This window comes from Equus caballus, chromosome 12, assembly GCF_041296265.1.
Source record: "Equus caballus isolate H_3958 breed thoroughbred chromosome 12, TB-T2T, whole genome shotgun sequence".
NCBI classification, from domain to species: domain Eukaryota; kingdom Metazoa; phylum Chordata; class Mammalia; order Perissodactyla; family Equidae; genus Equus; species Equus caballus.
In genome coordinates this window covers 44,287,077-44,307,499 of record NC_091695.1, presented here as the reverse complement: position 1 = coordinate 44,307,499, position 20,423 = coordinate 44,287,077, and the positions used below count along the sequence as shown (strand labels likewise).

Below are 20,423 nucleotides of genomic sequence, written 5' to 3'. Positions count from 1 at the left end.
AGCCCGGAGCTACAAGATCTGCTGGTTTTCCAAGAGAAACTGTAAATTCAGATTTTTACATTAAGTCCATTTAAGATAGTTTGAGTATAACATACACTCAGTAAGGTGCATAAATCTTAAGCGCACAGCTCAATGAATTTTTACAAGCACATGCGCCCAGGCAACCATCACCCAGATCAAGATATTACATCCACTTATCTTCGTTTAGAACAGTTCTAGGTTGACAGAATTATTCTGAAGATAGCAGATAGCACCGGGAGTTCCTGTATACCCCACCCCCACCTTCTCCTGTGTGTTAGTCAAGGCTTTCCAGAAAAGCAGAACCAATAGATGTGTGTGTCTGTGTGTGTACAAAGATATTTATTGTAAGGAATTGGCTCATCAATTATGTCAGCAAGCTACAGATCAGGGAGAGCTGGCAATGTAGGTTCAGTCCAAGCCCGAAGGCCTGAGAACCAGGAAAGTCAATGATGTAAGTTCCAGTCTGAGGGCAGGAGGAGACTGATGTCGCGGCTCGACAGTCAGCCCAGCCTTTTTGTTCCATTCAGATCTTCAACTGATTGGGTGAGGCCCACCCACACTGGGAATGGCAATCTGCTTTACTTTCTCCACCAGTTCAGTGGGTGTTAGTCTCATCCAGAAACCCCCTCACAGACACACCCGGAATAATGTTTGAACAAATATCTGGGCACCCCGTGACCCACTCAAGTCGAGATAAAATTAACCATCACACGAGGGAGAAATGGGAGTGGCTTGAATGAGAACAGTTGTCGCTGCTTTGCTCCTGGTGTCTAAAACACAGTGGGTGTTTGTGCTGGTTAACATCTGACATTGGAACCGTACGTTTGTCACAGTTAATGAACGAACACTGATCCATTGCCGTGAACTAAGGTCCACATTCTATGCAGATTTCATCAGCTTTTCCCTGATTGTCCTTCTTCTGTTCCAGAACGCCGTCTAGGACACCACATCTCGTTAGGCATCCAGTCTCCTTAGGCTCCTCTTGGTTGTTCTGGTTTCTCAGACTTTCCTTGTTTTTTAATGATCTTGATAGTTTTGAGGAGGACTGGTCAGGTAATTCACAGAATATCCCGAAATTGGGATTTGTCTGATGTTTTTCTCATGATCAGTCTGGGATTATGGGTTGGGGGAGGAAGACCATGGAGATGAAGTGCCCTTCCTTCCCATGATATAAAGGGCGCATACATACTATCAGCATGACGTCACTATTGATGTCGACCTTGGTCACCTGGCTTGAGGTCATGTTTGTCAGGTTTCTGAACTATAAAATTACTCTTTTTCTTTCTCCGGGAGTCACGAAGCACAGCCCACACTGGAGGGGTGAGAGATTATAATCCTCATTATGGGCAGAATCTCTACATCAATTCCCTGGAATCCTTCCCTACCGATTTGTCTCTTCTCCCCCACTTATTTATTTATTCAATCATCTATTTTTATCAGTAGGGGCTCGTAGAACTTATTTTATACAAATTGTAACTCAGTACTATTTTCTTTTGTTCAAATTTCTCCAGCTTTGGTCCTTAGAAGATCTTTTAGTTGGCTCCTGTGTCCCTTTGACATACGCCCATCATTGTGGGGGTCTGGGTTTGTGGTGTTTTGGGGGGTTTTTTGCATTTTCTTGCTTTCTGACCCTACCAGATGCTCCAGGAGCATGTTGTATATTTCCCACCCTGATCCTAGAATCAGCTATTTCTCCAAGGAACTCTAGTTCATTTTATTGGAGAACAGTATTAGAAACCAAGATCTGGGCACTAGGTTCCTTCTAGGCCTCAAATAGAGTGGGGGGATACGTATGGACACTAACCTGTGATTATATACATTTTTAAATATTTCTGTATGTAACCAACTGTATCCATCTTAAGCTAAACATGAGCTCATGCTGACGTCTCCAACTCCAATCCATTACCACATGGATCATTCTAGCCCCCTCCCCTGCTTACCTGTAATTTCTCATTCCAACAGTGAGGAATCATGCACCCTACATTTACTTAATTTTCAATTCCTCTGTACATGCGCAGTGGTTGCAACATTGTTACCCCACACCTTGCGATGCGGTACCACCCCGTGATGAAGTGATGAAGGGAATGTGTTCATTGACTAGAGCACAGTGCTTATGCACAGTTCCTTTTGCCTTTATTCTTCCAGACTCCACTCATTTCCAGATTCACACCTTACCCCCCACCCCCTCCAGTGAAACTGTTTCATATATTTGTAATACAGCTCGATTCTTTTGCCATCTTCTGCATTCCATCCTGGAATCCCCTGACCTCCTAAATGATTTTTAAAATTTGCGTACATTAAAGTTTACTCTTTGACAAATGCTTAATGTCTTGTATTCACCAGTATCACACAGAATAGTTTCAGTGCCCTAAAAAAAGAAAAAACTAACCTCTATGCTTCACCTATTCAATTCTACCCCTCACACCCCAGGCAACCCATAATTGTTTACCTTCTGTATAAGTTTCCCTTCTCCAGAATGTCATACAATTGGAATCATACGGTATGGGGCTTTTCCAGACTGGCTTCTTTCACTTAGCAATATGCCTATCTGTCTTTTCACGGCTGGATAGATGATTCCCTTTTATTGCTGAATAATAGTCCACCGGATGGATATATCAGTTTATTTGTCCATTCACCACCTGAATGCCACCTCCTCTGGGAAGATTTCTGTGATGTCACCAGGCAGTTCCTTCATCTGAGTTGTAATGCACCCATCCCAGTCTCCACATTGTCTAATGTGCTGTATACAAGAAGCCTTTTCTTCTCTGTCTGTCTCTGCTTGAGACTAGGAGCTCCTTGAGGACAGAGGCCATGGCCAGTTCACTTCCGTATCATCTGTGTCCAGCACAAAGCTTGGGATGGAGGACGGAGTCAGAAAAATGTTTGTTGGATAAATGACTGAGTGAAGAAATGGCCTGGGGATGAGGAAAATCTACAGACCTGGGGCTTGAAGGGTACACAAGGCCAGAGAGGTTTTGGGGAGAAGTACCCTGGGAGAAAGGGTTAGCGTCTGGAGGCGAGTCTAAGATCTAGGGTTGTGAGGAATGAGATTTGAGAGGAGGGCTCTGGGTGGAGAAATGGGTAGGAAAGAGGACAATGAAACAATAAGCACTTTATGAATATTCATTTAATCCACACAACAACCTGTGAGATAGTTATTCTTAGCGTCCCCATTTTACATATGGGGAAACTGAGGCATATCGAGGTGAGTAACTTGCCCAAGGGGAAATCGCTGGTTGAGGTGGTGTGAGATTCGAATCCTCAGTCTGACTCCAGTCGGTGCTCTTGTCCATGATCCGTTTGGTACAGGGCGCGGCGTGCAGTAAGTATTTAACGACAGTTAGCTGTTCCTGCTATTGTCCTTGTGAGGCGCAGGCGTGGAGCCTTCGGGGGGCAGGTTGTGGGGTCTTGGAGGTCGCCCTTGGACCTAAAGCATCCTACGAGGATGAGGCAATTGGGAAGAAGAGACGCGGCGGTAGCGTTGGTGAGGGACCCGTTGCCATGGGAACAAACGACGGCTTTCGGAGCGCGCATGCGCGGCTCGGGAAAGGGTGTTGAACCGGGGAAAGGTGACGTAAAAGCGCACGGGGTGGAGCGCAGGGCTCGAAACGTCAAAGCCCTGCGTCCTCCAGCAGCCGGAGCGGAGGGAAGGCGCGCTCGGCGGCGGCGGCGGCGGCGGCGGCGGCGGCGACAGCAGCGCCAGCTGGACCGAGACCGGGCGGCGCGAAGCTGACGTACGGAGCAGCGCGAGTGAGGCGTGAGGGCGGCGCCTGCGCCCGGGAGGACCTCCTCGGCGCGAACCGGGCGGACCAGACCCGGGTACGGGCTGCCGAGGCCCCGCCTCTCGGGCCGTGAGACTAATCGGATTGAGAGCGCGCCGGCCCGGGCCGCGAACTCGCCAATTGCCGAGGGCGTCGGCCACCGCCCAATCCGGAGCAGACAGGTGCGAGGTCCGGAAGGCGGAGACCAATCAGCAGCGGTTGCGGCCTGCCGGGGCAGGTCTCGGCCAATGAGGAGGCCCGAGTGACATCGCCGCGAGCCAATAGGGAGTGAGGGAACGTTCGTGGCCGCCCGCCCTTCCGGCCTGAGCTCTATTTACCAGGGGCGTGCAGCCGGTTTACCAATCAGCGCGCGGCTGAGCGGCCAGGCAGCCAACCCCGGAGGCGCGGCCGGCCGGCGTCCGCCGCACCCAGGAGTTGGGGATGTCCTACAAACCCATCGCCCCCGCCCCCAGCAGCACCCCCGGCTCCAGCACTCCTGGGCCCGGCACCCCGGTTCCTACAGGTGAGGATCCAGCTCCACCCCTGCTCGCCTGCCCGGGCGGTCGAGGTCTCGAAGAGGAGACGGCCTGAGTTCTGCAATACTGGGCCTGCCCGCCACCTTCGCTGAGCCTCAGTTTGCTGGCCTGTGAAGTGGGCGTCGTCACGTAAGGGCTTGTTGGTGGAGCTCAGTGGGAGGGATTTGTCCCTGAAGTTGAGCAGCCTGGAATGAAGCATCCCTTTGGAGGGAATCGGGCGAGTCCGATCCGGGGCTTGGACGCTGGGAAGAGGCGTCCCTGCCCCGCACTGACCTCTTAACCGCGCGTGTTGCAGCTGGAAGCGTCCCATCGCCGTCGGGCTCGGTGCCGGGAGCAGCTGCCCCTTTCAGACCGCTGTTTAACGACTTTGGACCGCCTTCCATGGGCTACGTGCAGGTGAGTGGGGCCTATGGATGGGGACTGGAGGCCCCCTCGTGGCCTGAGCTCACTGCCCTGTTCTCTTTTGACATAGGCAATGAAGCCACCTGGTGCCCAGGGCTCCCAGAGCACCTACACAGACCTGCTGTCGGTCATAGAGGAGATGGGCAAAGAGATCCGGCCTACCTATGCTGGCAGCAAGAGCGCCATGGAGCGCCTGAAGAGAGGTAAGTGAGGTCAGGCCCACCCCTGCTGCCCAGGAGAGTAACACTGGAACGGAAGGACATCTGGGGGTCCCCTGAGCCAAGCCTAGACTGGGGCCAATTTCAGTCTCCAGAGAGGCATTTTGAATTGAATTGAAATTGAGTCAATTTCTAGGGAAGGACCAGGGAATTTGTATTTCAACAGGGCAATTTTGAGGATTAGCCAAACCTCTGATCTCATCCAGCGCCTCATTAGATTATCGTCCCTTTTACTGAAAGGAAAGGGGGTGGAGAGGGAAAGGTCTTCCTCTGGAGGGTGGGGGTGAGACTGTGGAGATCACTGAGACCCTGTATGTTACTTCCCCACCCCCACCCGCATCCCCACCCCAGGCATCATCCATGCCCGGGCCCTAGTCAGAGAGTGCCTGGCAGAGACAGAGCGGAATGCCCGCACGTAACAGGACGCGCCTCCGCCTCAGCATCTGGACCTTTCCCGGCCACTGCAGAGCGCCTCCTCCCTGGCCTTCACCCCGAGTTGCACTTCTCATCCTGGGCTTCCTGTCCTGTGTCCCTTGGTGGGTGCCCTCCAGGAACCAGGGGGCGGCTCTCACTCCAGTCGGCAGCACTAACTGGGACCCCCACGAGAGTTAGCAGCGAGGTCACTGTGAGTTTCACCCATGACCTGCCAACAGTGCTGATCCAACTGGAGCTTTCTCCCTTCGGTGGCCCCCACCACTCAGCACTTGCCCAGGACTTCTCACCACTTCTCCCAGACCCCTTCTTCCCCAGCAGGCCCTCAAAAGGCCTGTCACCTCCCTGCCTTGTCTCCTGGGCCACAGCGACTCTTTTCTCAGTGTGTCTTTTGCTAAACATGCCCTTTTTGTATAAATAAAAGATAATTTGGAGTTGTTCTCTCAGCTCTTCATCTTTGAGTTTGGTACTTCTGCTAAGCCCGGGAGGGCTAGGAAGAAAGAAGGCGAGAGGAGCCTCGGGGAGGGGGAAGGGCCTGTCCAGTGGGTGAGAGAGAGGCTGACAGTTGGCCTTGCCCCAGCTGGCCACTGACCTTGGTGGAACCCTGCTCGTCTCTCGCCCTCAAGCTTCCCAGCTGGAAGTAGTGGAAAGAGTTGAGCTCTGTAGCTGAGAGCCCTGCTCTCCATCGCGTGCTGCCACCAGGGGGCAGTGCAGGGCCTCGGCTGCCTCCACAGCGGGAGGGCAATGTCACCAGCCTGGGCCTAGATCCTCTGGATGGGCCTTGATGCCTGGAGGGTGGAAATGCCATTTCACTTAAGCCACACCCTTACATGCCCCAACATCCTAAACTCTCGATCAGCCCTGGGAGGCTCTGAATACACGGGGTCTCAGACTCCTCAGAGAGGCGGGGGGGGGGGGGGGGGGGGGGTCGCTGCTGCTTCCCTCCCCCAGCCCCTGGGAAGCAGAGCCAAGGGGAGAGGACTGGCTTCCAGCATGGGTGAGACCCAGCTGGGTGCTGCCATCCACTGTCCCAGGGCCTTCTAGCAGACTGGGTGTGGTCCCATGAGCCCAGCCCTCGCGTGTCTCAGGCTTTGCCCAGGGTCTGGTGCCTGGTTGGCCAGACTTGTAGACCCGGAAGGTATAGGTGGGGCCCCCTTCGGGGGCTATCCCAAGGATTCGGAGTGCCTGCAGCCCTCTGCCTGGGTGTGTAGCTGAATGACCCTAGAGGCCTGGGGTGCTGGAACCCCAGCCCCTGGGTAGAGGCAAGTCAGAGGCAAGCTTGTGACCAGACTGGGGCAGGGAAGGGGCGCCGTGCAGCATTTCCCCTACCCTGGGTCCCAGGTTCGAGGCGTGGGGATGGGAGCTTGCCGTATTTCCATAGCAAACCGGAGGGCCCGGCCAGAGTGGAGATGGGAACCTGGAGGGTTTCGGGGATCCCAGAGAGCACAGAGGGAGTAAAAAGCGCCCGCATTCGGAGACCGGCCTCTTCCCCGCTGCCTTGGGGAAGGAAGGCAGAGGCCGCCCTCCGCCGCCGCGGGCGGGGCTGCCCGGACCCCGCAGGGGTGGGGAGGGCCAGCCGGGCCCAGGAAGGGGGCGGGGCGGCCGCAGTGACGCGCGGCGGCGGGGAGGGACGGCAGGGGCGCCTGCGGGCCGACCCGGAGGAAGGTCGGGGCCATGGGCCCGCGCTGCGCCTCCGGAGGGTCCGGCCACTGCTGGAACCCGAGGCCGAGGCGGAGGGCGCCCCGGGCTCCGACCCACGGCCTGTCCGTCCTCGCTCGCATCGGGTGGGGGGCGCCCGCCCTAAACTAGAGGTGAGTCGGGACGTCGGCAGGCGGGCCAAGAGCGCGGCGGGGGACGGGGACGCCGCGGAGCACAGGGAAGTGGGGACAGCGCGGCCTCTCGCCTGCTCGCGGGGTGCGAGGTGGCGGACAGGTGGGAGGGGTGCCCGCAGCGAAACCGGGCGCAGGTGGGCGGAGCGGGGCTCCCTGGGAAGGGGCCCGTGGGATACCAAGTGGAGCCACTCTTGCCTCGGTCCGAAGGAGTCAACCCCAGGAACGATGGTGGGATGGCTGCATAGACAAGTGCCGGGGGTCCAGGAAGGATGCTGGGGAAAGGGAAGTTGAGGTCTGGGCTGCCAGCCGTGAGAAAGGCAGGTCCGGGGGGAGGAGGGGTTAGTAATCTAGTCCTGGAAGGTAGGTTCGGATGCGGGGGGTGGGGAACACTGACAGAGATGCTAAGAGGAGGGGCGCAAGGGGCTGCTCCGCGGAGAGACACCCCGGGGGCAAGGTCCGAAGTGGACGTCTAGAGTGGGGGACACGGGACCCAACTGACTCTGGGAAAGGGATGCAGGGGGCGGCCCCGAGGGGCCGGGTGTGGAAGGCGGACACGGAAGGAGGGGCCCGGCGCTCCTGGGGGCGGGTCCCCGAAGGATGCTGTTTCCAGGGGGCTTAGGACGCGGCCGCGGCCGGAGAGGCTGGGAGAGCCCACCGGCCCGGGGCCGCCGCTCCGAGGGGCCCGCGTCAGCGCGCGGTTGCCATGGTGACGAGCGGGCGGGGGGCGGGGGTTGCGAGGAAAAGAGGTCAGCGCTCAGCCTCGCTGCGGCTCCCGGCCCCCGGCGGCGCTGGCGGCGGCGCTGGGCTCGCCTCTGATTCCCCGTTGGCGGGCCCGGGCATGGGGTCCCGCGGCCCGAGCCCCTCGGCCCGCGCGCAGGGCTCGGGGCCGCGCGCCGCCGCCCCGCACTGACGGCCGCGCGGTGCCCTGCGCCAGGCGGAGCGGAGGCCGCGCGCGGCTGGCCGAGAGCCTTCAGGATGCTGATCAAGGAGTACCACATTCTGCTGCCCATGAGCTTGGACGAGTACCAGGTGGCCCAGCTCTACATGATCCAGGTGAGGGCGGTGGGAAACAGGAGATGGGGGGGGCCATACTTCATGATGGGGTAACCGCACCTGGGACAAGGGGCCAGGCCCAGCGCAACACCCGCCAATCCTGCTCCGGGGCTTGGAAGGGCTCAGAGGCTGGAGGAGGAGAGAGAGGTCCCCTTTCGGATGTAGAGGGCAGGGGAACGGGACAGAAGGGCCTAGTGGTGCCACCCCATCCCCCAAGTGCCCAGCCGGTGGTGGACGCTCAGCCAACGTCTGATCTCCTTTAATCCTCCTTAGGATCTAATCCCATGGGGGTAGGGAAAGGAGAGCATGAGGAGGCAAGAGTGATGAGGAGAGAGGAGGGGTGCCAGGTGGCAGAGAAGGCTGGGAGGGAGTCCCCAGAGGGTAGGATCTTGGCAACCCCAGGTGGTCAGGGAGACGGCATAAGGATCAGGCCCCAAAAGCTGTGACAGAGAGGGGCAGGCGGGGACCTCAGAGGGTGGTGGAGGGGGCTAGGCTAAGAAGAAGCGGGTAGGGCCCTGGGCTTGGGCTGTGAGCAGAGTGAGCCACGGCAGGCTCTCAGTGAGGGGAGAGGGTTGGTGCAGGCCCTCAGAGAGGCCTGCTCCAGATGTGTTCGCCAGAAATGTAAGATCCGTCTGCAGAGGCAAGAGGGCCAGGACCCAGCCTCAAGCAGTCGAGTGGGCCAAGTTCAGGCTCCAGAGCTATAAAAGGGCAGGAGCTGATGCTCTCAAACTAGGAGAGGTGTGGCAGGAGCTGGTATTGGGGTCCAGCGAGGGAGGGGACCAGGTCAGGTCCTCAGAGAGCTGGGGCCCCTTTTACTCTCCTCCATCCTTCCACCCTGGCCTCCTCGCTGGGCCTGGAGCACATGAAGCCTGCTCCCACCTCAGGAGCCTGCAGTGGCTGCCCCTCTGCCTGGAATACGTCCCCCTACCCCACATGCGCTCTACAGCCTCCACCCGCTTCGTCATGTTCAAATCACGGTCATGTCATCTTCTCAATGACACCTTCCCTCACCATCCGATCAAAATTGCAACTCCCAACTCGATGCCCCTGACCCTATTCTATGCTTTTTCCCATGGCACTTACTGCCTTCTGATACCATATAATTTGCTTTCTTTGTTACCTGTCTCCCTCTACTAGAACGTAAATTCCACAAGGGCAGGCGGGGGTCTTTGTTCTTTCATCAACAGATCCCAATTAATATAATCCAAACAATGCCTGGAATACAGCAGACATTCAGTAAATACTTGAATGACTGAGCACGGGGTTGCCAAACCCTGTGGAGGACTGGACAGTGGCTGTGATCCTGAGCCCAGGAGCTGCAGGGGGCCACGGTCAGGTTTCAGGGAGTTGGAAAGGCTGCGACTAGGGCCCCAGAGCTGCACAGGGGGCTAGGCCAAGCTGGGGGCCCCAGGAGCTGAGCTGGGGCTGAGCTGCCTCTTCTGCTCTGCCCTGTGCTACAGAAAAAGAGCCGGGAGGAGTCAAGTGGCGAGGGCAGCGGTGTGGAGATCCTGGCCAACCGGCCCTACACGGATGGGCCTGGCGGCAGCGGGCAGTACACACACAAGGTGTACCACGTGGGCTCCCACATCCCAGGCTGGTTCCGGGCCCTGCTGCCCAAGGCCGCCCTGCAGGTGGAGGAGGAATCCTGGAACGCTTATCCCTATACCCGGACCCGGTGAGTCAGGGGGCATGCCTGGGGCCACGAGGGGAACAGCCCTGGTGGGCACAGTAGTGACCCTCACCCCTGCCCTCTGCCCAGGTACACTTGCCCCTTCGTGGAGAAATTCTCCATTGAAATAGAGACCTATTACCTGCCTGATGGGGGGCAGCAGCCAAACGTCTTCAACCTGAGCGGGGCTGAGAGGAGACAGCGCATCCTGGGTGAGGCCTGGAGCCAGTGGGGGGACCCGGGAGCCCCTCTCAGGCCACCTCCTGCCTTGACGGGCAGCCTCTGCCAAGTCCCAGGCTTTCTCCTGGACTCGGCTTCTTGTCTGTGAAAGGCTGCCCTCCCACCCCAGGCGGGAAAGGGGCGGCAGGGGCTGGAGGGGGCAGGCATTGCTCAGTGCTGCTGGAACCCCCTCAGACACCATCGACATCGTGCGGGATGCCGTGGCCCCAGGCGAGTACAAAGCAGAAGAGGACCCCCGGCTGTACCGCTCAGCCAAGACGGGCCGGGGGCCGCTGGCTGATGACTGGGCGCGTACCGCGGCCCAGACGGGTCCCCTCATGTGCGCCTATAAGCTGTGCAAGGTCGAGTTCCGCTACTGGGGCATGCAGGCCAAGATTGAGCAATTCATCCACGATGTTGGTGAGCGCCCAGCCGCGGGAGGTTCCATTTACCCAGCATGCACCAGGCCCCGGGTTTGAGCCATGGATGCTCCCCGTCTACGGGGGACACAGAAGCATAAAGCCATCACTTCCATTTGATGTGTGAGCACTGAGGCCGAGGGGAGCAGCAGAGCCTGGTGGGGGGTCGGGGGAGCCTAGCCTTGAAGCACAGTAAGAGTCAGGAGGCAAGAAGCTGGCAACATGATCTCTGAGGTCGATGCCAGCTCTGACAGAGATGCTGCTTCTAATCCATTAAGATTCTAAGATTCTCCAATGTTCTATGAGTTGAGTGAGACTTAGAGACTCTCAGGAGGCAACATGCTAAGGAGCGCAGGCTAAGGCTGTGACTCTGATGTCATTCTCTCAAGGTCCCTCCCACCCTCAGCTCCCAGAGTCCCATCCTGGTCTCCAGGAGCCCCTGTTTCACACCCCGCTAAACCTAACCCCTCAGCTTCTGCAGTTCAGCCCTGCCCCACCTCCCCGGTCTGAGGATGGGCCACCTGCTATAGACTGTCCTGGAACCTCCAGCCACTTCCCACCTCTGCTCCGTAATTTTCCCTTCTGTAAACGCAGAGGAGGTTGGGCCAGACATTAAGAGCTCACATTGACCTAATGATCACACTTGCCAGATCCTTTGCTAATCACTTTTCATGCAAGATCTCCTTTGACCCCACAACACCCTCAAGGTAAGGACTTTTATTATTCCCACTTTACAGATGAGGAAATTGAGCTCAAAGAGTAATACAGGCTCTTTGTCTTGCACTTGGAAAAATACCAAAAAAGCACAAATAACAAAATGAAAATCACTCACATATAACCACTATTAAGATTCTGATATATTTCCTTCCAGAAGTTTATAATGATAATTCAACCATTATTACTTTATTTTCTAGATATGGAAGTTTCTAACTTTATTCCTCTGCTTAGGATGAAAATATCCTGAATGGGTATCATCTTTCGCTACAACTTTCACTAAGTGCCAACACTCTCATTAACTATTAACATCTTCATTAACCATCAACAATTTCATTAACTGTTAATGCCTTGATTGTTAACTCCTCTGAGGAAGTCAGCAGGAAGCCAGCTGAAAGAGAGCGAGAACAAGCATTGGTCCCAGCTTCCCAGGGTGTTGGGATGGGGTCTGTGCTCAGAGTTGGGGTGTCCAGAGGGATAGAAGAAGCAGTGGGCAGGGAGGGAAGTGAGGCAGGAAGACAGATGTGCCCGTTTCCACTCCCATCTCCTGGATGGCACTTGCCCCGCCCTACTTTGTGGCTCTGGGTGGGGGGTGTGCCCAGGGGAGCCATTACCCGAGCTCAAGGGCTGGGCATGCAGCTGCAGCAGCAGAGAACCTGGGAGCAGGGGAGCAAGGCTCTGATGCCTGGGCACCTACAGGTCTGCGCCGGGTGATGCTGCGGGCCCACCGCCAGGCCTGGTGCTGGCAGGATGAGTGGACAGAGCTGAGCATGGCTGACATCCGAGCACTGGAGGAAGAGACTGCCCGCATGCTGGCACAGCGCATGGCCAAGTGCAACACGGGCAGTGAGGGGCCCGAGGCCCAGCCCCCTGGGAAGCCAAGTACCGAGACCCGGGCTGGGGCCAGCCATGCTGGCACCCCCGATGGGCCCGAGGCCCCCCCTGGCCCTGATGCCTCACCGGATGCCAGCTTCAGCAAGCAGTGGTCCTCATCCTCCCGTTCCTCCTACTCGTCCCAGCATGGAGGTGAGGCTGGGGCACGGGGACAGGAGGAAGCGACCCTCAGGCTGGACTCTCAGGCTGAGGCTGATGTGGCCCTGCAGGAGGCGTGTCTCCCCAGAGCCTGTCCGAGTGGCGCATGCAGAACATCGCCCGAGACTCTGAGAACAGCTCCGAGGAGGAGTTCTTTGATGCCCACGGTCAGCACCGCAGCCGCATTTGGGGGGTGGGGCTGTCCCTGAGCAGCTCCTACCCCCCATGACACAGCCCCTTCTCCCTTCAGAAGGCTTCTCGGACAGTGACGAGGTCTTTCCCAAGGAGATGACCAAGTGGAACTCCAATGATTTCATCGATGCCTTTGCCTCTCCTATGGAGGCGGAGGGGGCGCCAGGTAAAGATCCTGCACCAGGTGGCCAGCCACCAGCACCCCGTATGCAGTGGGGACTCAGAGAACAACTCAGTCCTAAGTTTAATGAGGTCTTAAGACGAATGGCAATCCAGAGAGGGTGCTTGTTAAATACACGGATGAATACTGAATGGGTAATGGGTGGATGGATGGATGCGTGGCTGGAGTGTATTCACGGTTCAGACACAGCACAAAGAATGGAGGAATTAATTTGGAGTCCAGGAAGGCTTCACGTGGGAGGTGATGTCTAAGCTGGATTTTGAAGGATTGCACCAGCTCCGTCCACCAGACCTTTCTGTGATGATGGAAGTGTTCTAGCCATTAGCCACATGTGGCTGTCAAGCACTTGAAATGTGGCAAGTGTGACTGAGGAGCTGAATTTTGTATTGTACTTTCATTCATTTCAATTTAAATAGGCACATGTGGCTAGTGGCAACTAGATTGGATAGGGTAGGATGAGAAGGAATTTTCCAGGCAAACAGGCATTGTGGGGAGAGGCATCACTGACAGCAGGAGGACCCTGCAATGTGCAAAGGCCCAGGAATGTGAAATGACCTGGGAGAGTCGGGTGAGAGGAGAAGGTCAGAGGAAGCTGGGGGGCCAAGGGGCCACTCGGGCAGACAGCAGAGCAGGGGTACCAGAAGTGCCAGATAAGGGGATCCCCACAAACCCATCAGGCTCCTTCACTGGCTTTCCCCTGTCCTATAGACCTTGGGGCTGAGGCCGCCAAGGACATCGGGGAAGGGGCCCGAGCACCCAGGGACTCAGAGGTGAGTGTGGTCGGCCACCCCACATCACAGTTCTGCGCCTCTGCTGGCCGGGCCACTACCCTGACACCCCTGGCACCCCACTGTGCCCCACAGGGCCCGGACGGAGCCGGGGAGCTGGGGGCCGAGGCCTGTGCAGTCCACGCCCTCTTCCTCATCCTGCACAGTGGCAACATCCTGGACTCGGGCCCTGGAGACGCCAACTCCAAGCAGGCAGACGTGCAGACGCTGAGCCTGGCCTTCGAGGCCGTCACCCGCATCCACTTCCCTGAGGCCCTAGGCCACGTGGCGCTGCGCCTGGTGCCCTGCCCACCCATCTGTGCTGCCGCCTATGCCCTTGTCTCCAAGTACTGGTCATGGGTGGCAGGGTGGGGGACACACAGGGTCTCCAAGGTGCAGTCAGCCACCTGGCGGCTCCCGGGTTGAGTGAGGCCCCACGGTGGGAAGGGGGAGGAGGCAGGGAAGCCATAAACCTGGGCCAGAGACCTACCTGGCTGGACCTCAGTTTCTAGTCAATGGCTCCATCACAAAGGCCTCTTGCATGCTGATGCTCCCCACAAAGGCCCATGGTGCTAGGACTTGCCAGCAGGGCAAGGGGACTTGGAGGGGGCAGTAGCCCGGCTGGCGGCCCCCCACCCACCCACCATACTTCCTCCTTCTGCAGCCTGAGCCCCTACAGCCATGATGGTGACAGCCTGTCCCGCTCCCAGGACCACATCCCACTGGCTGCCCTGCCGCTGCTGGCCACCTCATCCTCCCGCTACCAGGGCGCTGTGGCCACCGTCATTGCCCGCACCAACCAGGCCTATGCCGCCTTCCTGCGCTCATCTGAGGGCGCTGGCTTCTGCGGGCAGGTCAGAGGCTAGGGATGTTCCTGAGAAGCTTGCCATCGGAGCCCTCCATCCTCTTGCCTTCACTGCAGCCCCTCCTGATGGTGCCACCCTCTCGCACAGGTGGTGCTAATCGGAGATGGCGTCGGTGGAATCCTGGGCTTTGATGCGCTCTGTCATAGTGCCAGCGCAGGCACAGGGAGCCGGGGCAGCAGCCGCAGAGGGAGCATGGTCAGTGTCACCCAGCCCCATCTCTTCAGGAAGGGGGTATCTCTCCGGCTCTAGGTCTCTGCCCTATGGAATGTGACCTCTCTGCAGGCAGGTCCCCCTGCTGCCTCATTCCATCCCCTCTGGGGCTCTGACCACCTTCTTTCTTTGAGTCCTTGCCAAACCTCAAGCCTCTCTCCTCACTTCCAAATAAGTAGAAATTGAATTGTCTTCAGGCCTAAGGTATTTCTGTCCCCTGTTCCATCTAGAACAATGAGCTGCTCTCCCCGGAGGTTGGCCCAACGCGGGACCCCCTGGCAGATGGGGCTGAGGGGCTGGGCCGGGCCAGCCCAGAACCCTCAGCCCTGCCCTCCCAGCGTGCCCCCAGCGATCTGGCCAGTCCAGAGCTCGAGGGCTCTCAGAACAGGTGACGCTCCCGCCCCAGCTCCCCTGCCCTGGGCTTGTGCTGGGCTGCAGAGGCAGCAGCACTGAGCAGCCCTCCTCTGTAGCCTGCAGGCGGCCCCCCCAACTGCCTCCTCTGGGGAGCCCCGGCGGGTAAGCACAGCCTCCTGCCCGCCTGCCGCCCCCTCTGAGGCTTCGGATGGCCCCACCAGCGCCGCCCGCCTCGACTTCAAGGTCTCTGGCTTCTTCCTCTTCGGCTCCCCGTTGGGCCTGGTGCTGGCTCTGCGCAAAACTGTGATGCCTGCCTTGGAGGGTGAGCCCTCAGGGCAGGGGTTCTGCCTCATCCTTCATCAGCCCTTCCCCCATCTCCTCTGGTCTTTTGTCTCACCTGAGATGCTGGTGTTCTTGCCCTCCCCCACTGTACAAATTAAGTGGCCTGGCTAGAGAAGGGGAACGTGAGGCCCAGAAAGAAGGGACTTGCTAAGGTTGAGTTTTCCACAGTGCACTGGGAGGAACTCACGCCCACAGATGCTGTGCATGAGAAGGGGTCCAAGGGGCATGGGAAATGCTGCATCCTGAACTGAATCAGTAAATCGAAGGTTCTGATTCCTTCTAAGGCGAGGCCTGTCTCACTTTAAGCAGGACCCTGGTGACCTCCCAGGGCATGCAGTTTGGGAAGTGCTGGCTCAGGGTCACACAGCAGGTCAGGGTGCTGTTTCCCACACCACCTACCTCCCAGAATGCCCAGCTGAGCCCCCTCTCCCCTTTATCTTCTGGGTACCAGTGGCCCAGATGCGCCCAGCCTGTGAGCAGATCTACAACCTCTTCCACGCGGCCGACCCCTGCGCCTCCCGTCTTGAGCCCCTACTGGCCCCCAAGTTCCAGGCCATCGCCCCACTGGCCGTGCCCCGCTACCAGAAGTTCCCCCTGGGAGACGGCTCGTCCCTGCTGCTGGGTACGCCCCCAACCAAGATAAAGGAGGAAAGAAAGAGGGTACCGAGAGAGAGAGATGAGGATGGGCCCCCTCATCCAAGAACACACAAGGCAGTTCCTACATCATTGGTAAACTCAAATCACCACTCCCAGGACCAGGGAACACTACCCTGGCCCCTTGAGGGGTCTGGATCCCCTGGACTCTCTGACATTCTCTGCCCAGGAGTGAGGGGCAGTGGTGATGACTGGGCTAGAGAGAAGAGACAGAGTCACAGTGGTGTGCCAGTGTCTGAGCGCAGCCGCCAGTGTGGAGGGGCTGCTGTGTCTGTGTGTAGGGGTGCACTGTGTCTCCATATGCACTTGTGTTCATGTGTTAGTGTGGGGCGTGTACATGTATGCATGCAAGTGGCTACCCGTTTGGCCCCATGAGATAAGTGTGCCTGTGCTGGGTTAGGGTGCCCTGTTGGCTGTTAGGGTGAGCTAAGAGGAGAGAATGCCCCCCACTCTTCACTTCCACCCAGATATGGGTCAGTTTCAGCCTCAGCCAAGACCTGACCAGGCAGGGCTGGCATGGAAGATGGCAGAGGCATGGGGGCGTAGCTGTCCTGGAACCCCTGGTGGGAAGAGAGGCGGGCAGCCTGACCCCGCCTGCTGCTCAGGTTGTCTCTCCTCCCCCAGCTGACACTCTGCAGACCCACTCAGGCCTCTTCCTGGAGGAGCTGGAGACGTTGGTGCCCTCAACACCCACCTCTGCCAGCGGTGCCTTCTGGAAGGGCAGTGAGTTAGGCACTGAGCCACCTGCCCAACCAGCTGCCCCCAGCACTACCAGTGAGGTGGTTAAGAGTAAGTGAGCCAGCCACCCTGCCTGGGTGGGGGGGACACTTACTCCACCTCCAGCTGAAGCACCCCTGCCCCCAGCATGTGCTCTGCAACCCCCGTCCCCTAGCACCCAGCCCAGACTCAGCAAAGATGAGGCTTGGCAGAAAGGAGGGCGGGAAGAGCACCCAGGGGCCAGACGGGTGGGCACCGGGTGGGAGGCCACCCCTGACCCACTGCCCGCGTGGCCGTGCAGTCCTGGAGCGCTGGTGGGGGACCAAGCGGATCGACTACTCACTCTACTGCCCCGAGGCGCTCACCGCCTTCCCCACCGTCACGCTGCCCCACCTCTTCCATGCCAGCTACTGGGAGTCTGCCGATGTGGTAGCCTTCATCCTGCGCCAGGTGGGCCCGGGGATAAGGGGCGGGAGATGGGAACCGGACAAGGATGGGGAGCCGGGGGAGGGGAAGCCTCGGCAGCACCCCCGCACCCACCCCCACCCCCGTTCACGTGGGCTCGCCGGATCCTGAGCAGGTGATCGAGAAGGAGCGGCCACAGCTGACCGAGTGCGAGGAGCCGTCTATCTACAGCCCGGCCTTCCCCAGGGAGAAATGGCAGCGCAAACGCACGCAAGTCAAGATCCGGGTATGAACCCTGCCACTCCCGGCAAAAGCTAGGCCTTGCCAGGTCCTCTCCCCAGCACCCATCCTCGTTCGGATGGTCTTCACGGTCCCGCCCCGCCCGCTGTCGTCCTGGCCCCGCCTCCTCATACCTTGGCCCCGCCCCTGGGAACCACTGGTCTCCTCCCCTCTCCCAGCCAAGTCAGGTGTCCGAGGCGCGCTCACCCCACCCCGCCTCATCCTCCACATTCCGACCTGTCTCAGCTCCGCTCCCTCCGAACTGCAGTCTACACACACGAACTCATGGCCTAGGGTCGGGGTCCGCAAAAGCGCCCACCCCTTGGGCCTTGCCGCTCTCCCGCAGCAGCCATCTAGGCCCGGTCCCCCTCACCAGCTCCCCCCGCATCCCCGCCATCTCCTGGCTGCGGCCTCATGCCGTCTCCTCCCGTCAGAACGTCACTTCCAACCACCGGGCGAGCGACACGGTGGTGTGCGAGGGCCGCCCCCAGGTGCTGAACGGGCGCTTCATGTACGGGCCTTTGGACGTGGTCACGCTCACCGGAGAGAAGGTCAGGACGCACAGCCTCGGCCCCGGTAGACCCGCCCCCATGGGGCCCACCTCGCCCCAGCCCGGAGCTCACGTCCAGTCCCGCCTCACGTCCCCAGGACAGCTCCAGGTCCCAACGACAGGCCCACCTCCGCCCGCCTCCGGTCACGGTCAGAGGGTGCCCGGGGGCTCCGCCCCATGGACGCTCTCGCCCCCTCTCCTGGCTAGGTGGACGTCTACATCATGACGCAGCCGCTGTCCGGCAAGTGGATCCACTTTGGCACCGAAGTCACCAACAGCTCGGGCCGCCTCACCTTCCCGGTGCCCACCGAGCGTGCGCTGGGCATCGGTGTCTACCCGGTGCGCATGGTGGTCAGGTGAGCGCGGGGCGGCCGGGCCTCTGCGGGGCAGGGCTCCCCGGGCCTCGGCCCCGCGCCGCTCACGCCGCCCTGGGCCACAGGGGCGACCACACGTACGCCGAGTGCTGCCTGACCGTGGTGGCCCGCGGCACCGAGGCCGTGGTCTTCAGCATCGACGGCTCCTTCACCGCCAGCGTCTCCATCATGGGCAGCGACCCCAAGGTGCGCGCCGGCGCCGTGGACGTGGTCAGGTAAGAGCGGCCGCCGCCCGGCTAGCCGCGGTGACCGGCGCCACCCCCCAGAGTGGAGCTGACGGCCGTCCCACCCCGCAGGCACTGGCAGGACGCGGGCTACCTGATCGTGTATGTGACAGGCCGGCCCGACATGCAGAAGCACCGCGTGGTGGCCTGGCTGTCGCAGCACAACTTCCCCCACGGCGTCGTCTCCTTCTGCGACGGCCTCACCCACGACCCGCTGCGCCAGAAGGCGATGTTTCTGCAGAGCCTGGTGCAGGAGGTGCGCGCCCGGGGAAGGGCCCGCCTCCGCCCCCGCCCCCGCCTCGGGCTGTAGCCCGGTGGAGGCTTACCTGGTCCCACTCCCACCGGTCCCCGGACCCTGACTGACTGGAGAGGCCCTTAGGGTCCTGCCCCCTCGTGGTCCAAGGAGCCCCTAGTCCTTGGGGCATGCTGGGGAGACCCAGTGATCCCGCCCCGGAAACAGTGGACCCGGGAAGCCCAACAGGCCCCACGCCCAGCCTCACGACCCCTCCCCCGAGCGGACGGCTGGCCCCTCTGGTTACAGGTGGAACTGAACATCGTGGCCGGCTACGGGTCCCCTAAAGACGTGGCCGTCTACGCGGCGCTGGGCCTGTCCCCGAGCCAGACCTACATCGTGGGCCGCGCCGTGAGGAAGCTACAGGCGCAATGCCAGGTGAGGGCCAAGGGAAGGGGGGGGGGAGCAGGAGCCTGGGTCTGCGGCCATAAGGACCACCTGTGCTAAGCAGCAGCTGCGGAAGGGGCTCTGAGAAGCCTGGCCAGCCGCAGGGGACCTGGGCTTCTCCTAGGACAGAGTCATGAGCAGCTCGGAGTTGCCGGGCAGACCAGGATTGATCACTCAGGTTGGAGTGTGCTCAAGACCTGGAGTGCTGGCTCCACTCTGGCATGGCCCTGGGCATGGTCCTCCACCTTTCTGAGCCTCAGTTTCTTGTCTGTCAAATGGCCGATGGCACCAACCTCCACAGCTATTGCGAACATGACATGATTTACTGCACACCAACGTGCCCAGCGTTGGGCACAGCGCAATTGCCTGCTAAATGTTCGTGGCCATCATTCCGCCACCCCACGATCCCATTTTACAGATGAGAAAACTGAGGCCCAGAGAGGGGCAGAGCTAGGAGTAAAGCCAGGGTGCCCAGGCTCCCAGCCTGGAGTTCCTATCTGGAATTCTCTGGGTCAGGCTGTGCCAGGCTTGCCAGGCAGCCAGCACTGCCCAGCAACCTAGGGAGGGCAGTTGAAGCAGCGTATAGGCCTGAGACCACCGTCCCCTTATCTCTGCCCACAGTTCCTGTCGGATGGCTACGTGGCCCATCTGGGCCAACTAGAGGCAGGTTCACACCCTCATGCCCCCGCGGCGCCCTCAAGGGCCACCCTGGCCAAGAGCAGCTATGGGGGGGCTGCCCCTGTGGACTTCCTCCGCAAACAGAGCCAGCTGCTCCGCTCACGGGGCCCCAGCCAGGCGGAGCGCGAGGGCCCGGGGACGCCGCCCACCACCCTGGCCCGGGGCAAGGCCCGAAGCGTCAGCCTCAAGTTGGACAGCGAAGAGTGAGACCCAACCTCTGGCTGGACCTGGCTTATTTATTCACACACGTGAGGGGCCCAAGTGCGTGTGCGGGAGGCTGGGGGCCCGGCCCCACACCCTGCATCACTGCCTGCCCCTCAGTGTTACTTCCCTTCCATACAGGAGGGACCCAGTCCCAGGGGAAGGAAGGAGGGAGCAGGGGGGGCCAGAGGCTTCTCTAGTGTGTAAATTGTGAAAATAAACACCACCTGCATCCCACATGATTTTCCTCCCACCTGGCATCACAGGGCAGCCTCGAAGGTCTCATGGAGGGTTCTGTCCTCCCCCTGGACAGAGTCAGCCCACCCAGCCCGGCCCACCCCACCTGGGCCAGCCTTTCAGTTCACAGGGACCCAGACTTGGCTTCTCGCCAGAACCTCTGCAGCCAGAAGCTGAGGCCAGGGGACCATGGGACCAGAGGCTG

General features: G+C 59.6%; 2 protein-coding genes and 1 long non-coding RNA gene across 6 annotated transcripts; 2 read left to right on the top strand and 1 right to left on the bottom strand.

Annotated features, from left to right (window-relative positions):
* Positions 1-337: 337 nt before the first annotated feature.
* Positions 338-3,571, bottom strand: LOC138916740 (uncharacterized). The gene is made up of 2 exons (XR_011424085.1): positions 2,471-3,571; positions 338-1,333 (listed from the first exon to the last, which is right to left on the bottom strand). It is a non-coding gene; the product is annotated as an uncharacterized lncRNA (long non-coding RNA).
* CDK2AP2 (cyclin dependent kinase 2 associated protein 2) lies at positions 3,558-5,804 on the top strand. Of its 2 annotated transcripts, none has more exons than XM_001917559.5 (4): positions 3,558-4,305; positions 4,614-4,714; positions 4,791-4,923; positions 5,290-5,804. In XM_001917559.5, the coding sequence occupies exons 1-4, from the start codon at positions 4,224-4,226 to the stop codon at positions 5,355-5,357; spliced, it is 384 nt and encodes a 127-aa protein (XP_001917594.1). In that variant the 5' UTR covers positions 3,558-4,223; the 3' UTR covers positions 5,358-5,804. The 2 variants fall into 2 exon arrangements, with proteins under 2 accessions (XP_001917594.1, XP_005598402.1); XM_005598345.4 differs by having other exon boundaries at positions 3,575-4,447.
* Positions 5,805-6,966: 1,162 nt separating this feature from the next.
* On the top strand, positions 6,967-20,218 carry PITPNM1 (phosphatidylinositol transfer protein membrane associated 1). Of its 3 annotated transcripts, none has more exons than XM_023654574.2 (24): positions 6,967-7,181; positions 8,137-8,255; positions 9,716-9,930; positions 10,015-10,136; positions 10,339-10,563; positions 11,976-12,302; positions 12,380-12,475; positions 12,559-12,666; positions 13,390-13,451; positions 13,545-13,795; positions 14,113-14,302; positions 14,402-14,509; positions 14,755-14,912; positions 14,995-15,200; positions 15,672-15,842; positions 16,499-16,663; positions 16,893-17,041; positions 17,172-17,282; positions 17,710-17,826; positions 18,033-18,181; positions 18,265-18,414; positions 18,496-18,679; positions 18,965-19,093; positions 19,724-20,218. In XM_023654574.2, exons 2-24 carry the CDS (start codon positions 8,178-8,180, stop codon positions 19,985-19,987), a joined length of 3,735 nt encoding a protein of 1,244 aa, XP_023510342.1. In that variant the 5' UTR covers positions 6,967-7,181; positions 8,137-8,177; the 3' UTR covers positions 19,988-20,218. The 3 variants fall into 3 exon arrangements, with proteins under 3 accessions (XP_023510342.1, XP_023510343.1, XP_023510344.1); XM_023654576.2 differs by having other exon boundaries at positions 7,006-7,181; positions 10,339-10,685; XM_023654575.2 differs by lacking the exon at positions 15,672-15,842 and having other exon boundaries at positions 6,971-7,181.
* Positions 20,219-20,423: the final 205 nt, after the last annotated feature.

Coding starts and splice junctions, on each gene's coding strand:
- PITPNM1 (XM_023654574.2), top strand. CDS start 8,178: ATGCTGATCAAGGAGTACCACATTCTGCTGCCCATGAGCTTGGACGAG. Junction 12,476..12,558: donor GGAGTTCTTTGATGCCCACG/GTCAGCACCGCA, acceptor TTCTCCCTTCAG/AAGGCTTCTCGGACAGTGAC. Junction 16,664..16,892: donor TACCAGTGAGGTGGTTAAGA/GTAAGTGAGCCA, acceptor GTGGCCGTGCAG/TCCTGGAGCGCTGGTGGGGG.
- CDK2AP2 (XM_001917559.5), top strand. CDS start 4,224: ATGTCCTACAAACCCATCGCCCCCGCCCCCAGCAGCACCCCCGGCTCC. Junction 4,715..4,790: donor CTTCCATGGGCTACGTGCAG/GTGAGTGGGGCC, acceptor CTTTTGACATAG/GCAATGAAGCCACCTGGTGC. Junction 4,924..5,289: donor CATGGAGCGCCTGAAGAGAG/GTAAGTGAGGTC, acceptor TCCCCACCCCAG/GCATCATCCATGCCCGGGCC.